This window comes from Tupaia chinensis, unplaced genomic scaffold, assembly GCF_000334495.1.
Source record: "Tupaia chinensis unplaced genomic scaffold, TupChi_1.0 Scaffold145484_1, whole genome shotgun sequence".
NCBI classification, from domain to species: domain Eukaryota; kingdom Metazoa; phylum Chordata; class Mammalia; order Scandentia; family Tupaiidae; genus Tupaia; species Tupaia belangeri.
The window spans coordinates 832,102-849,750 of NW_006205341.1; the positions used below are offsets into that span (position 1 = coordinate 832,102).

General features: G+C 43.0%; 1 protein-coding gene across 3 annotated transcripts in view; it reads left to right on the plus strand.

Annotated features, from left to right (window-relative positions):
* SPRED2 (sprouty related EVH1 domain containing 2) overlaps positions 1-17,649 on the plus strand; it is a 155,722-nt gene that overhangs the window by 111,903 nt on the left and 26,170 nt on the right. For all 3 annotated transcript variants that reach the window (XM_006168040.3, XM_006168041.3, XM_027768092.1), the window contains exons 2-4: positions 6,457-6,634; positions 14,297-14,465; positions 17,198-17,262. In XM_006168040.3, the coding sequence (XP_006168102.1) occupies positions 6,457-6,634; positions 14,297-14,465; positions 17,198-17,262 (412 nt within the window). The remainder of the gene's footprint in view (positions 1-6,456; positions 6,635-14,296; positions 14,466-17,197; positions 17,263-17,649) is intronic.

Here is a 17,649-nt window from a genome sequence, read left to right on the forward strand (position 1 = left end):
GCCTCTGCTCCCGCCACCCCCACCGAACCTCCCCAGCCACCCACACACACACCCCGTCACAGAGAGATCTGCTCTTGAGAAGGCATGTCACCCGAGGAATCGGATGCTGAAGAGCAAAGGCCATAGGGGCTGGCAGGTGGCATGGTAGTTAACGGCCCTGGACTCCCACATGGCTGATTGTGGTTCAAGTCCCCAGAGCGGCATGCTTTCTCACTCTCTCTCTTTCACTCTGTCCCTCTCTGGTGAAAGATAGAAAGAAAGAGAGAGAGAGAGAGAGAGAGAAAGAAAGAAAGAAAGAAAGAAAGAGAGGGAGAGAGGGAGAGAGGAAAGGAGGGAGGGAGGGAGGGAGGGAGGGAGAGAGACAGAGGGTGAAAGTGAGAGAGAGAGGAAGTGAGAGAGAGAGAGAAAGGAAGGGAGAAAGGAAGGGAGGGAGGGAGGGAGAGAGGAAAGGAGGGAGGGAAAGAAAGAAAGAAAGAAAGAAAGAAAGAAAGAAAGAAAGAGAATTCCTTTAAAACAACAACAGAAAAAAGAGCAAAGGCTGGTTATTAGCCCGTGTGGTCCGGAAGCAGAGGGGTCGGGACCAGCTCCCTGTGCACACTGCTTAAACAACTGTGCCATGGTGCTGCCAGCCCTACAAATACTTTTCTTATAAAACGTTTTTGTGTTGTATATTTAACCTACTTTTTCCACAGCCTACATATCAGACATTCTAGACTCTAGGGATATATTGGGTCATCAGAAAAGTCATGACTCATTTTTACATAGGAAGAGAGAAAAATACATCATGACTTTTCTGATGACCCAAAGCAGTGAACAAAAAGAGCGAAGTCCCTGCTCTTGTGACGTTGACATCCCATTGATTTAGAAGCATGTAGAAAGACAAAGCAGGGTGAGAAGGTTAGAAGGTTCAAGAGGGATGGAGGGCCAACCGGTGGTGTGGTGGGTAAGGCAGCTAGATCCCGCACAGCTGACTGCATGGGTCTGGACCTGGAGGCTTGAAAACATGACTGTGTTCCTGCATGCCCCCAAATCCTGAAAGGATAAATAGAAAAGAAGAGTTTGCGGTGTGACCATCTGTCATAGGGGATTCTCTCTCTCTCTCCCTCTCTCTTTTTCACTGAGTGTACAAACCCTGTAGCAAAAAAAAAAAATCTTTTTTTAAGAATTATTTATTGGGACCAGCAATTAGCGTAATGGCTATGTTGCTGGACTCCCACGTAGTCAACCACGGTTGGAGTCCCGGACCCTGTGGCTTAAACTCACGCCGGGTGCGTATGCGTGCATGCCCAGGATCCCAAGAGGAGAATGGAGGAGAAGGGATTGCGGCGTGGCCATCCCCCCTGGGCGGTGATTTCTCGCTTTCTGTCTCTCTGTCTCTGTCTGGTGAGCACACGTGCCCTATAGCAAAATCCTCTCCAAAAAAAGGGGGAAAAAAAAAAGAATTATTTATTTATTTAATCACGTTCGTTTGCATGTTTTTAATTTGAGCAGACAGAGATGGGGCGGGGGGGAGTACGAAATCAAGCCGCCAGGTCCAGGACTTGAACCTCAGTTGGCCATGTGAGAATCCAGCACCTTTAACCACCATGCCGCCTGCCAGTCCTCACTAGCAAAAATGTTTAAAAAGAGAGAGAGAAAGAGGGATGGTGGAGTCTGGACTGCTTTATATAGAGTGGACAGGGATGTCTTCTCTGACATCACCCTGGCCAGAGAGACCTGAATGGAATACAAGAATGAGCCTAAGTTGGTGTGTGGGGAGGTGAGTGGAGAGCCGAGTTTTAAGGAGGAAAAATAGCAAGCGCGGGTACAGAGTAGCAGGCCCGGCAGCGGGTGCAGGCGCAAGGTCTCTGCTGCGTGTGGCTATTTTCTCAGTAGAATTAGAGCAAGCCCATCCATCATGTGAGAGTGAGGAGGTAAGAGGCCGAATGACACAGGCCCCTTGACGACAGACCAGGGAACTGGAGCATGATGCTGGCTGGCGTTTAAGGACCCACTTAGGGTAGTGACCGTGACTGTAGAATGAGGCCTATGAGCCGAGTAAAGTGTGGGGTTTTTCCCTTCAGCCACGTCCAACACCCTGCGTGGGGGCACGGAGTAGGAATATGACAAGATTTGCATGGCTGGGGCTGTGACAGGCAGTCGCACTGAAGAAAGCCAGGGCCAATGCCAGGGTCACGTGCAAAGTTGTTGGGCTAGACATGGTACTTAAGTTGTGTGCAGAATCAGATGAGAACTGGAGTGGGGTGGGGACAGGGTAAAAGTGGTAGAACGATGCATTGGTCCTACGGAGAATTACGGGACTCTGAAGGGAAGGAGCTGCGCGTTCCGAGCTGGTAGTGGGAGAGAGGGTGCTTAATGAGCCCAGGTTTGAACGGGTGCAGGTATTGTTGACAAGGCGTGAGTAGGCTGTGTGTGATGGCGGAGGTTGGGTGGGGAAGGGTTTCAGACACTGTGAGATCAGGGAATTGGGAACATCCTCAGAGTTAATAATGATATGACCAGGAATCTTGTCAGGGCTCATGACAGTTGCTGGCAGTTCAAGGAGTGAGGAAGCAGGGCTGGGGAGGATTTGAAGAAGGGTTGTGGGAGGCACGGTCAGGAGTGAGAGCTTAGAGGAGCTGGGGGTGGGGGGGAGAGGCCTACAGCAGAGGCAAGTACCCACTCTAGGCTCCCTGGGGGGTGGTGTGTGAACTGAGCCACAGAGGCTCAGTCTGAGCACCGTGGTTTTTGTTTGTTTGTTTGTTTTTTAAAAAGAGCAGTTTTTGCTATGGGGTATGTGCACTCGCCAGAGAGAAAGAGAGGCATGTAGAGACAGAAAGCAAAAAGTCACCTCCATGTGGGGGGAGTGGCCACACCTCAATCCCTTTTTCTCCATTCTCCTCTCAGGATCTTGGACACACACATGTACACGCACCTGGTGAAAGTTGTAAGTCACCAGGTCCAGGACTCAGACTGTGGTCGACTACGTGGGAGTCCAGCAACGTGTAACCATTATGCCATCTGCTTGACCCACTTTTGTTTTTTAAGAATTGTTTATTTAATTTTATTTATTATTATTTTTCTAACCTGCCACAGGGCAGGGAGCACATTTTTTATTTAGGTTAGGAAGGTGAAAGGAAGTTACAGGAATTAAATTCATGGGGGCAGACCGGAGGACGATGGCTGCCTGGAGGTGGGGCAGGCAGAGAGAATGGGGAGCCAGTGCTTGCTAAGTGCAGAGTCTCAGGTGGTGATGATGCAAAACGCCCAGCGATGGGTGGTGGCGATGGTTGCAGAATGCCGTTGATGCCACTGACCTGTACGCTTTTACATGGTGAAAGATGGGCGAGACAGTGGTGCAGCGGTAAAACGGATGCTGTGCCAGCTGATCCCTGTGGGGAGGTTCTGAGCTCACACCCGGAGTTGCCAGGCACACACATGCCCACGACCTGGGGGTGGCTGAAGCGGGAAGTACAGCACAGGATCTGGGGTCTTATTGGGGGTGCCACTTCCTCTCTCTTGTTTGTCTCTTTTGCTTATAGAAGAAAGAAGCTTTAACACATAGCTAAAATGGTAGATTTTATGCCATGTATATTTTACTGCAAGTTTTTAAAGTGAAAGAAATGGTCAAAGGAAAGGAAAAGGAAGTAAGGGGGCTCTTGGACCTTGAATTGAGGGGGGAGCAACAGAAATGGGTATTGGGCCACAGCAGAGGATGACCATGGGGGATCATGGAAAATCTGCGTGGCTTTGTCTTTAGAGGTGACTGAGGTGAGCAGGAACAGGAGACAGAGGGATGCCCCATGGTCTGTCTCCAGCGATTGTAGTGACCAGACTCTGAGCACTGGGGCCAGCGGACAGTCTTCCTTGCAACCGAGGAACGTGTGTGTGTGCGCACGCGCGCGCACGCGCGCGCACGCGTGCGTGTGGTGGGAGGGCGAGGTCTACATTACTCACGTCGTTATTTCCCTATAATCTGGCACACTGCCCAGCATGTATAAGATGGGAATGTATGTTTGAATGAGTAAAACATACTTTCCAAAGAAAGAAAACAGCAAATGAGAATTTCATGGTCTTGCCAAAAACCCAAAGAAATTTCCAAAAAAAAAGTGGTGAAGAATGAAAAGAAGCTAGAGTTGGTCTCTGGAGAAGAAAGGATTTTTAGCAAATGTGCAAAAGAACTTACTACGAAATTTCTGAAGGTTTGGGCTGGAAAAAGTAAAATTATAAACAAAAGGCTATAAATGTATCAAGGGTTATTTGAATTGAAATATTTTCCCACCTATATGAATGATCACAGGGTGAATTGTTGATTTGGAAGTGGAGTGTCCTGTTATTATGCTAAATAAGATTATTAGCTTTATAAAATGTGAAATCTCAGGTCATTCATTGTAAACTACGTTTAACAGGGTTGAAAACTGAAAATTTATTACACTCTTAATAGGTTCGTCTCTTCGATTTATAGATACCAAATTCTAGAAATCAACTCCTTTGTTTTATTATTAATACTTGTATCCAGAAATTGGAGAACATTATGTCTGGGTACATCTTGAAAACCTCTCAAGTATTTTTTTAATGCTAGGTATCTTTTTTGAAATGTACTTTTGGGTCCAGCTGGTGGCATGGTGATTAGGGCAGTTGGATCCCACATGGCTTACTGTGCAATTGAGTCTCAGACCTACTGGTGGCTTGAAAAATACACCGAACCAGAATCCGGGGAAGAGAATGGAGGAAGAGGGATTACAACCAGGCCATTCCTTCAGACTCTTAGCACTGGGGCCAGCGGACAGTCTTCCTTGCAACCGAGGAACGTGTGTGTGTGCGCACGCGCGCGCACGCGCGCGCACGCGTGCGTGTGGTGGGAGGGCGAGGTCTACATTACTCACGTCGTTATTTCCCTATAATCTGGCACACTGCCCAGCATGTATAAGATGGGAATGTATGTTTGAATGAGTAAAACATACTTTCCAAAGAAAGAAAACAGCAAATGAGAATTTCATGGTCTTGCCAAAAACCCAAAGAAATTTCCAAAAAAAAAGTGGTGAAGAATGAAAAGAAGCTAGAGTTGGTCTCTGGAGAAGAAAGGATTTTTAGCAAATGTGCAAAAGAACTTACTACGAAATTTCTGAAGGTTTGGGCTGGAAAAAGTAAAATTATAAACAAAAGGCTATAAATGTATCAAGGGTTATTTGAATTGAAATATTTTCCCACCTATATGAATGATCACAGGGTGAATTGTTGATTTGGAAGTGGAGTGTCCTGTTATTATGCTAAATAAGATTATTAGCTTTATAAAATGTGAAATCTCAGGTCATTCATTGTAAACTACGTTTAACAGGGTTGAAAACTGAAAATTTATTACACTCTTAATAGGTTCGTCTCTTCGATTTATAGATACCAAATTCTAGAAATCAACTCCTTTGTTTTATTATTAATACTTGTATCCAGAAATTGGAGAACATTATGTCTGGGTACATCTTGAAAACCTCTCAAGTATTTTTTTAATGCTAGGTATCTTTTTTGAAATGTACTTTTGGGTCCAGCTGGTGGCATGGTGATTAGGGCAGTTGGATCCCACATGGCTTACTGTGCAATTGAGTCTCAGACCTACTGGTGGCTTGAAAAATACACCGAACCAGAATCCGGGGAAGAGAATGGAGGAAGAGGGATTACAACCAGGCCATTCCTTCCCCACCCCCCCTCCCCACACCCCTGTGTTATTTCTCACTTTCCCTTCCTCTCTTTCTCTCCAGTGGGTGGGTGCACATGCTCTATGGCAAAAACTTTTTTTTTAAGAGAGATTTTTGCTAGAGGGTGCATGCATTACTCAGAGACACAGAGAGCCAGGAAGCGAGAAATCATGGGGACCGTGATGCCCACACCACAATCCCTTCTCCATTCTCCTCTTGGGATTCTGGCTCGCAGGCACACGTGCCTGGTGTGAGTTTTGTTTTTTGTTGCAGTTGTTGTTTTGGCGAGGTTTTTGGTATAGGGCACGTGCGCTTGCCAGAAAGACAGAGAGATAACAGGGGATGGCCACGCAGGGGGGATGGCCACACCGCAATCCCTTCTCCTCTGGGGATCTCGGGCATGCACGCACATGCGCCCGGTGTGAGTTTAAGCCACCAGGTCCGGGACTCGAACTGCTGTCAACTACACGGGAGTCCAGCAACATAACCGTTACGCTAACTGCTGGTCCCCTGTCGTGAGTTTTAAGTCACTGATCAGGACTCAAACTGCAATGGACTATGTAATCATTACAGTCCTGAAAACTTTTTTTTAAGTACTTTTGTATTGGGTTTCCGTGTTTTTTGTTTTTTCCCTGAAAGTGGGAATGGGTTCCCTTTTAAGGTTGCTATCAGGCATAGATTTTCCTTGGACAGGTCCAGGAAAGTGCTCGCCAGTGGTCATCTCGCATTGTGAAACGTGTTCTACGGCATCGGACCATTGTCATGCCCACTCTTCTTGTCGTTCTAGTGACAGCTATATCGTGCGCGTCAAGGCTGTGGTTATGACCAGAGATGACTCCAGCGGGGGATGGTTCCCACAGGAAGGAGGCGGGATCAGTCGTGTCGGGGTCTGTAAGGTCATGCACCCTGAAGGCAACGGACGAAGCGGCTTTCTCATCCACGGTGAACGGCAGAAAGACAAACTGGTAATGGCAGACTTACAACAACACGTGGGTTAACTTAGCAATGACTGATTTCTTTATGTTCAATCACAGCCTTCTTCCCTTTGTTTTTGTTGTTGTTGTTGTTGTTTATTGGTTTGGGTTTTTTTTGTTTTTTGGGGGGGGTTGTTTGTTTGTTTGTTTTAATCCCTCTTTCTCTGACTTCAAACTTGCAAAAGCTACAGAAGTTAGAACTGGTGCTAAATTGCAAAGCTTAACTCTCCCTTTCCAGCAATGTCTCCACGCACACCTGTAACTCAGATACTGAGAAGTATGTGTGGTCGTCCTGCTTGCTTGTCTCTGATTAAGATGTCTGTCATTATAACAAGATATTCAAAACACACAAGTGTGGTGTTTTTTTGTTTTTTGGTTTTTTGGGGGTTTTTTGGTTGTTGTTGTTTTGAGAGGTTTTTGCTATAGGGTGCGTGCACGCGTTGCCAGGAAGACAGAGACAGAAGGTGAGAAGTCACCCCCCCAGGGGGGATGGCTATGCTGCAATCCCTTCTCCTCCATTCTCCTCTCAGGATCTTGGGCACACACGCACAAGCACCTGGTGTGAGTTTAAGCCACCAGGTCCAGGACTTGAACTGCATTCGGCTACATGGGAGTCCAGCGATATAGCCATTACGCCAAGTGCTGGCCCCCATGTATTTTATATTCTAAGGCTTGCATTTTTAGTTGTTGTTTTTTTGTATAAAATTTTGATAGAAATTTTTTTCACTTACTTTCTTTTTTTTTTTTTAATTATTTATTCTTTAAAATTTGCTACAGGGCACGTGTGGCAGAGAGAGACAGAGAGAGAGAGAGAGAGAGGGAGTGAAAAAGTACCCCCAAAGGAGATGACCACACTGCAGTCTCTTCTCTTTCATTTTCCTCTTGGGATTTTGGGCACATGTGTACACATACCTGACATGTTTTTCAAGCTGCTGCGTCCAGTATTCAAGCCGTGCAGTTTGCCTTGTGGGATTCGACCTGCCACGCACCAGGCTGGCCCCTCATTTTATTTTTATTGTTATTTTGTGTTAGCAATTTATATGAAGGGTTGTGTATTTTTAGAGATATTTTTCTCCTGGCATATCTATGGCTTGTCATAAAATATTTCAACCTAAAATGGCCTTTCAAATTGTCTGATACAGACCCTTAATTTGTGTCTTACCAGGACTCATACATAGTAATGACAAACTTTTACCATTTTGTTCCAAGCCCTTTATGTAAATAACCTCAGGTAAATTCCTATAACATGTCTGAAGGACAAAGACTTTCTTATCTCCAGGTGTTGAGGGTGGATCTCAGTGTCCCACATAGTTGATTTACTCAGTCTGCAGCACGCCGGCATTGGGAGCCAGCTTTAGACCACATTTCCTGGGGAAGCCAGGGCCCAGTCCCTTCATACAAAGTCTGTGCACTGATAGGGTGGCCCAGCCCTCTGTCCACCTGCCCCCTTGGAGTTGTGGACAAGCTACTGTTGTTCCTTGCTGTTGTACAAGGATCCGCTAACCTGAAGCAAGCCTCCACCCCTCCTCCATAAGATTTCGCCATCCTCTTCCCATCTCTTTACAGTCTGTGACTCTACACTTCTTCTTTTTTTTTTTTAAAGGTTTTTGCTATAGGGCGTGTGCATTCATGGAGAGACAATGAGAGGGAAAGTAAGAAATCACCCCCAGGGTGGATGGCCATGCTGCAATCTGTTCTCCTCCATTCTGTTCTCAGGATTTTGGATACACACACGAGTTTCAAGCCACTGGGTCTGGGACTGAAACCATGATCAGCCATGTGGGATCCAGCACCTTAACTGCTATGCCACCAGCTGACCTCACACTTCTGAGCTTTATGTCCACTAGTACTTAACCACACACGCAGACATTCGGTGGTATTTCTCCATCTTTCCTTCCCTCACTTTGCCTGTCTCACCCTCTGGGGAATTTTGGATTCCTGCACTCAGTGGCATCTAGCCCTTCCTGCTGTTTATTCCACACACACACACACACACACACACACACACCCTTTTTGAGATGCAGTGGTCCTTCCTGTGGCCTCTCAAGCTTCTGTTGGGTCACCAGAAAAGTCATGATGTGTTTTTCTGTTTTTCTATGCAAAAATCCATCATGACTTTTCCAACAACCAAATACAATGTAGTCCTTGCCCACTTGAGGTCCATGAGAGCTCTGCAAATGGGGTGGCTTGTTGAGGGGATCCCCTCTGATGGAATGGTGAGAAGGGGATCATTCTTAGGATACCTTAGATGGATGACATCTGCATTCCCAGCATTCCAAATTCCAACTCGGGAAAGAAGTACTCTTTCTGATAGAAACAGTGCTGTTAAGGGTTTTCCAGTGTAGCACAGTTCTAGAATTCAGCATGTCATGGGAGGTTTTTTCACTTGTTGTCATTGTTTTTAATATTGAGGACTGTGAATGTAACTGCCATTGTTCTATGGGAAAAATCTGTGTTCTAGACATTCATTCACAAATAGTTTATTCAGGTAATTTTTGGTAAATTGGGGATAATTCTGTTTTCCTGAGAAATTATATGTAAATCAAAAGTTCCTGAGTTGAATCTTAATTTAGATTGATCAAAGCAGTTTACAACTTAGATAAATCTTGTGAGAAACCATATTATGAAGATGAATCAAAAAATCTACAAGGTTGATCATTCCCATTGCAGGACAAGGAGGTTTCTCAAATAATATTTGGTGGGAATTTGAACTGGAAAAACTTTTCAAAGGCAGTTTAGTAGGATTTAAATTTTAAATGTGCATACATCTTTACCTAGCAGTTCACATCTAAAGCACCATCCTATAGAGACAGGCTTATATACAAAGGTTGACGAACAACAACACTTTTAACCTTTTTTTGATCTCAGGATCTATTTTTTATACTCTAAAATATTCATTGAGTACTTCAAGGAGCTTTTATTTTGGAGAGTTATAGCTACTAATATTTATCACGTTAGAAATTAAAACTGAAAAATATTAAACTTTTAGTTAAACAATATTATTAGTACAAATAACATTTTTAATGAAAAATAATTCTAATAATTATTTTCCAAAATAAAAGTAATTCATGAGAAGAGTAGTATTACTTTACTTTTTTAGAAATCTCTTTAATATCTGCATTGGTAGAAAATAGATGTATTCTAATATCTACTCCTGCTTTTAATGTATTGTAATATGTTATTTTGGTTGAAGTAGGTGAATTTAGTTTCACACATTAATGTGTAATTGGAAAAGGGAAACGTATTTTAATAGACATTTCAGATCATTATAAATATTTTTCTTTTGGTACAGTACCAGAACTCAGCTCATAGTAGTTTCTTAGATATGTAACATTCTATTACATTATCATTCTCTGATTTATCTTTCCTTTTTTTCTTTTTTTTTTTTTTTTGGTTTTGTCGTTGTTTTTGCTATAAGGCTTATGCGCTCTCAAGAGAGAAGGGAAAATGAGGGATAAGGGAAAATAAGGGATCATCTCCCATCCCAGGGGGACCGGCTACACCACAGTCCCTTCTCCTCCATTCCTCTCTCGGGATTTTAGGAACACACATATGCACCCAATGTAATTTTCAAGCCCGAGTCCAGGACTGGATCTGCACAGTCAGCCATGTGGGATCCAGCTGCCTTTACTTCCAAGCCACCTGCTGGGCTTTTACTTTGAATGACTCCTTTATTCGTGCCTAATTTTGTATCAACATGTATTGATCATCTGGAAAATGTTGGTTTACTGAGTTACATGTTGACACATTTTATTCTACAAAATCAAAAACCTACATTTTTAAATATTGTTGCTGATATCATTAGAAAAGTCTGAGTATTAGGAGACTGTCTAGAATCCTAGTTTTCACTTAAAATTTTTAAGAGGTTTTTAGGGCTGGCAGGTGGTGTGGTGGTTAAGGTGGCTGAACTCCCACATGACTGACTGTGGTTCAAGTCCTGGACCTGGCAGCTTGCTTTCTCACTTTCCTTCTCTCTCTGTGTCTCTCTCTGGTCTACTTCAAAAAAAAAAAATAATGAAAATGAATAAATTAAATATAAAATTTTAATTCTTTTTCTTAATTTTTAAAAAATTATTTCATGAGACCAGCACTTGGCATAATGGCTATGTTGCTGGACTCCCATGTAGTCGTCTGCAGTTCGAGTCCTGGACCCGGTGGTTTAAACTCACGCTGGGCGCATGTGCATGTGTGCCCAAGATCCCAAGAGGAGAATGGAGGAGAAGGGATTGTGACATGGCCATCCCCTCTGGAGGGGTGGTTTCTCGCTTTCTGTCTCTCTGTCTCTCTCTGTCTTTCTGGCAAGCACACATGCCCTATAGCAAAATAAATAAATAAATAAATAATTATTTCATTTAACTTCATTTATTTATTTATTTATTTTAATTTGACCAGAGAGGAACAAGAGAGAAAAAGAGAGAGAAAGGAAGTCACCATGCCAGGATTGTAACCATAGTCACCCATGTGAGAATCCAGCGTTCTTAACCACCATGCCATCTGCAAGCCCCCAAATAACTTAATTCTTAAAAGAAAAAGAGGTTTTTACCTTAGAGAGTGTATACTCACCCAAGAGATAGAGAGACTAAGACAGAAACAGTGAAAGGGAAAGTGAGAAATCACTCCCTCCAGAGAGGTGACCACACTACATTCCCTTCTACTTCATTCTCTTCCTGGGATCTTGGGCACGCACACACCTGCACCCAGCATGATTTTCAGGCCACCAGGACTTGAACCAAGGTTGACCATGTGGAAGTCCAGCGACATAACCGCCACACTATCTGCTCACTCCTTCAACTTTAAATTTTACTAGTGGCAACTAGCACTTGCAGTAATTTTCCTTGTAGTGACAGGTTCACTTTATTCATTTTAAAGAAAGTACCTGCCAGATATCCAAGTCTGAACAACCACAATTGTTCTGTTAGCTTTTCCTTCAAGAAAAAGTAATGACCTATGAAAAAAACAGTGAGTTCAACGTGCAACTGAAACAGTCACGCAAGTACTTTTCCTTGCAACATCTTCACCCTTCCATGTGCAGCAGAAGTGAAGGGGCTGCTGGAATTGCACTTCTCTTTCCATCGATGCAGTTGTGCACCGCCAAAGCTTCTTTATGTACTTCAGAGCAACAGATAGAGCAGGCTGGACGCAGACGCAGACAAGAGAACCTGAGTCTCCGACAAGACTCTAATTACTTAAGTTAAGGTCTAATTGTGTGTATCCTAGAACTTCTCCAAAGGGTTTATATCTATTATAAAGATGAAAGCACCTGAACTTTTTCATTTTTGTTGTTAAACTTAGAAACAAGATGATGTTATTTATTTTGCTGAAAGGGACATAACAAGATGGTTTTTGATTTCTTCCCTCACTTTAAGTGACTGGACTTAGTTTACTTTAACTTTTCTAAAACAAACAAACAAACAAACAAACAAACAAAAACGTACCTTTGGAATAATTTTAAAGCTGAAAAATACTAATCAAAGGCCATTTTTTTTTCCACCCTAAAAATATGGGGAAACTAGGAATCTTTGTTTTTACAAAAAGTTTATTTTGAGACTTGGAATTAGGACTATTAAATTCTAAAATAGATAACATTTGTTAGTTAAATCCTTGGTTCTTTGGATTTCCCCAATTTGGAATGGGGCTGGGCTGACATTTAATCATTGCTCTATTCTTAGGGAGAAATGACCATAATAAGCAATTAATCATAAATAGAATTGTGTGAGGGGACTGGTGTCCTATTTCAATACAATGCAGTAAAAGCTGCTTGGGACTGCTATTGGACATACCAATTTGAATATTCTCATTTATTTATTAAGCTAGGGGACATATTTTTAGGTAATATTTAATTTCTTTTTGCTTTGATGTATTCTTGAAATTCATGCTCATTTAAATTTATCCTGATTTAGGCAGGCCTGTACTTCATCTAAATTAGTAAGATCACATTGTGTTAAATACAGAGCTTTGCCAGAACAAGAGCAAGGTTATTAAAACTTAGCAAAATTGGGGGCCAGCAGATGGCATAGCAGTTTTGTTGCTAGGCTCCCACATGTCCAACCGCAGTTCGAGTCCTGGACTTGGTGGCTTGAAAATCACACCAGGCACAGGCACATGTGCATGTGTGCCTAAGATCCCAGAAGGAGAACAGAAGAGAAGGGATTGCGTTGTGACCATCTCCCGTGGGGGGGTGACTTCTCGCTTTTGCTCTCACTGTATCTGTCTCTGTCTCTCCCGTGAGTACATACACCCTGACGCAAAAACCTCTTAAAAGAAAAACAAAACACACACACCCACAACAACTTGACAAAATTAGGGCCAGCAGATGGCATGGTGGTTAAGACACTGGACGTCCACATCTTCAACCACAGTTCAAATTCTAGGCCTGGCAGCTTGCTCTCTCAATTTCTCTCTGTCTCTCTCTGTTGAGCACACATGCCCTATAGCAAATAATTTTTTTAAACAACAATTATAATAATAATAAATAAAATAAATAATTCTCTTTTTAAAACTTAGGAAAACTATGATCTTTATAATGAAGGTCTAGGAATTAATACTGTAACTGTGGGTTTTTTAATGAATAAAAAAATGGCATTTCTGTTCCTGTGATTGCAATACTTTTATTATATTAAACTCTGGTATCTTTGTCAGCAAGACCCTGGTGCTAGACACTGAGCTAGTTTTAACATACTTACAATACCTCTTGACATTTTATCATTTCATTAGGGCAACAATACACTCCTAGGAAACTGTTAGAGAGTAGTAATGAAATCAGACACTAACCAGTGAAGGTGACAAGGAGAACCGGCCCAAATACATGGGTACAACCTGATGGTGGGAACCTGCTGGGAAATAAATGCTGTTTCTCATGAATTGAGCATTTTCAGGACATGTTTATGTTCTCTTAGGGTCGTGATCTGGAGGTAAAAGATTCAACTACTCAAAATTAGAGCTCAGTTAAAGCCAGTTCTGAGACTGGAGTGCTAGAAATGTGGAAATTGTCCTCCTAAGCAAAATGTGAAATTAATAAAGATCCAGATCAAGGTGGTAGTGACCAGAAGGGGTTGACATAAAAGATGTTGAAGGAAAAGTGAGATGGACTTGGTGATCGATAATACAAGATATGGAAAAAACATCAGAGGCAAGGATCACCCCAGAGACTTTGAGCCAGAGAGAATAAGCAGAGGGGGGGTTGATTTTGCCAGATACGGGAAAGTAGGGAGGGGAAACCAGTGGCAGAAATTTCAGAGCAGGTTCGATTAGTTCATTTTTCAACTTGTTGAATTTGGAGTCATGGGAAGATACCCACTCGGACAGGGGTAGGTAGATTAGCAGCCACCAGTACAACGACCCCTTCATAGAATCAGTAAGCTTGGAACCAAACAACGACCCAAGACTTGGGCCCCAGCTGAGTGCCCCACAGTCAAGGCAGGTGGAGGAAGATTCAGTGAGATAGTGAGGAGCGTGGTAAAGGAGAACATCCAGGACAGTGGGGATTAGCAGATCCAAGGGGGCTGGGTCAACGAAGATCGAATGGTGAAAAAGCAAAGGTTTCTTCCACCTGCTGGTGGAAGTTTTCATGAGTTGCCACCAGCGATGACTTCTGGAACAGATACCATCTTGGCTATACCATAAGTAACCAGCCTGTATGTTTCCATCCTTCAGGTGGTATTGGAATGCTATGTAAGAAAGGACTTGGTCTACACCAAAGCCAATCCAACATTTCATCATTGGAAGGTTGATAATAGGAAGTTTGGACTTACTTTTCAAAGCCCTGCTGATGCACGAGCCTTTGACAGGGGAGTGAGGAAAGCGATTGAAGACCTCATAGAAGGTATTATACTCACCGCTGCATTTTTAATGCATCTATGGAAATGCTCCAAGTTATTTTTCATTCCAGTAGTCTGCCATTATATATTTGTGGTTTATCTGCAAGAGGGTTTAGGGCCAGATCAATGGATGCCAAAACTTTGAATATCCAAGGAGAGTAGTTAAAGTGACATTGCAGGGGAAAGGATATTGGTTTCAGAGTAAGGAACAATCCCATTTGGTTTTTAGCTCTGCTTTGAAAAAACAAACAGGTAGGTTCTGGATTCCTTTGTGAATGAATTTGACAGAGTTCACCTAGTCCTGGCTATTGGCATGGCATTGGGCTCAGAAAAAGAGAATGACTCTGACTGGCCCAGACTGCAGCAGGCCTGCCCCACTGTCCTCCTATAATCAGAGACCCAGGGTATATAGCTGCTCCTGACCCCAGGTCCCTCATTGAGGTTAGGCCTTGGTCTGTGGTTAGATGAGTGGTAGGCATATCTGATCCTGGTCTGGAGGGCCCTTGATGGGCTTGTCTACTGTCCACAGAAGCAAACACACAAATTCTCCATTTCAGCACTTACCAAATTAGAGCATTACACAAGCCATAGCCAGGACCCTGTGAAGAAATACTACCCAAAGCATGTTAAATTCAGAACTTGGTGAAATTAATCACAAAATAATGTGTTTTATTTGTTAAGAAATGGTGTTCTGGGGCCAGCAAGTGGCATAATGGTTAAGGCACTAGACTCCCACATAGTCAACTTCGGTTCAAGTCCCAGACCCAGTGGGTTGAAATTCAGGCCAGGTGTATGTGCACACATGCCCAAAATCCCAAGAGGAAATGGAGGAGAAGGGATTGTGGCATGACCACCCCCCCTGCGGGGTGATTTCTCACTTTATGTCTCTCTCTCTCCAGCAAGCGCACACATTCAATAGCAAAAATCTCTCCAAAAAGTAAATAAGTAAAAAAGAAAAAAAAAAATGATGTTCTGAAGACTTTTTTTTCATTATGGATTTGGTGGAAGAGAGAAAAGAAAATCTTAAAGAAAAATCACTTAACATAATCAGTAGTAAGACAGTTCTGGCTAGAACATGAATCCATTAACAATACCCATGAGATAGCCAAAAAGAAATAATAAAAGCCCGTGCTCACATGATGGGTCTGACATAAGTGGCAACTATTTAAAATGTTGTAATTAAATATACTTTTTAAAAGTTTAGAGAGGAAATGGCACCTATCTTACTGATAGACGTCTGCATTGTGTTCACTTAATCACTGAAGTTACCACAAAATTTGATTCTCTCACTTACCTTTTTTTGTGTGTATATACACTTACCTAACTTATCTTATTTGATTTTGATTTTGTCTTTTAAACTTTGCCTTAAACATTGATTGACTGGAGTAATTTAAAGAGTAAAGAAAAATCCTAAAATACCAAATAAGAATTCCAAAGGGTGTTGTGGAATTGTTTTTCCTCTTCCAACACCTCACTGGAAATTTAAGTATTTTTCATCCCTTTCTGATCGGTTCTTTTAAAGCTTATTTATTTCTTTTTCTTGTAAGTGAGAGAGCGAGGACTTCAACAGGGTCTTCAAACTGCGACCCAGCCCTGGCCTCAGCCCTGGGTCTGTGGAGACATGAGTACCTGGTGTCCTCAGGGAGATCTCCAGACTTGGGCCAGTAACCTTCCCATGTGGAATTGCCTCTGTGCCAGTGTTCTTTTTCTTTTTAATAATTATTTCTTTATTTAATTTTATTTGCTATTATTATTATTATTGTTTTTAATTTAACCAAGGAGACAAAGAGAGAATGAGAGAAGGGAGAAGCAAGAAAGCAAGCCACCAGGTCCAGGACTTGTACTGCCGTCAGCTATGAGGGAGTCCAGCACCTTAACCACCACGCCCCACCTGCCAGCCCCATGCGCCAATGTACTAAAAACATGTTTCAGAAGACCTAACCAAGAAAGGAAAAGGTGCAGAATAAATTCCCCTTTTGGTGTATCTTTCACTTAGACAAACTTAAATATGCTTTTGTTTTGGTCAATTACCTTGATCCATTCAGTGCTACCGGGGGGAAAGTGGGACATTTAAACTGATCTGCATACCAGAATGAAGGAAAAGGTGGACAAGTAAGTAAATTGAACTCTACAGTCCAGTTTGTTCTGTGGTGGAATATGAATTTTCTAGTAATAGCCATAACTCACCTGAGAAGGCAAAGAAAACTCACCCTTGTCCTGTGATTGCGAGGAAACCTCCTTGCCCAGGAGTCTGCTTTGAAGGTGGCTCCCACAACCTGGAATCCAGAGCACAGTGTCTAAATCAGAGCTGGAGGTGACTCTATAGCCATTACTTCAAAAGTCCCTCATGGGCAGATAAAAAGACCAGAGAAACAAAGTCCAGTTTACACAGTGAGATTCTGGAAGTTCTAACTTGAGGTCACAAAGACGAGCAGGCAGGTCCTTCCCTCACTCCTCTCTGGTACATCTCCATGCGCCCATTTTCTAGAGCCCAGTGCAGAATTTCGAGAGGTCCATTGGGAACCACAGTAGGCAGAGTTAATTTCAGGAGCATCCTGGGAAGAATCCATTAAAAAGGAATAAATGAAAAGTACTTCATTCCAGCTTAACTTGTTCCTTGCCGGTGACTCACATGCCAGAGGGATGGACTGTGATTGTATGAAAATAGACTTTTTAAGTGACTGGGTTTGACTTATCCTCTTTGGAAACACTTTTTATTACATTGCTGTCTTTTCAGGCTCGACAACATCATCTTCCACCATCCATAATGAAGCGGAGCTTGGTGATGATGACGTCTTCACAGTAAGTTTCCTTCGTCCTTTGTTTTAAATATTAGTTGATGACTAATCTGAGAAGAGACGCTTTGCAATGTGGCGCTTGCTGTATCTGTCTGGATACCGTCAGAGAGATCTCTGTGTAATCGTGGTTTTCCCTGATGCCCAGGCTGTGGTACTACCATCCGCCAGGCAGCACAGCAGCGTCTGCTCGCCAGATCTGGCCACGGTTCTCACCAAGCCGCCTCTTACTCTCCCCCTGGACTTCCTACCCTTTTTGGCATAGGGCTGTCTCAGTTTTAGCACCAAAAATCCCTGATCCTGGCAAATACTCCAATCCCAGGCAAATGGGGACAATTGGTCACCTTCCTTGGAGTCTTCCACTAGCACATTTTCCTTCCTGACATGGCAGGGA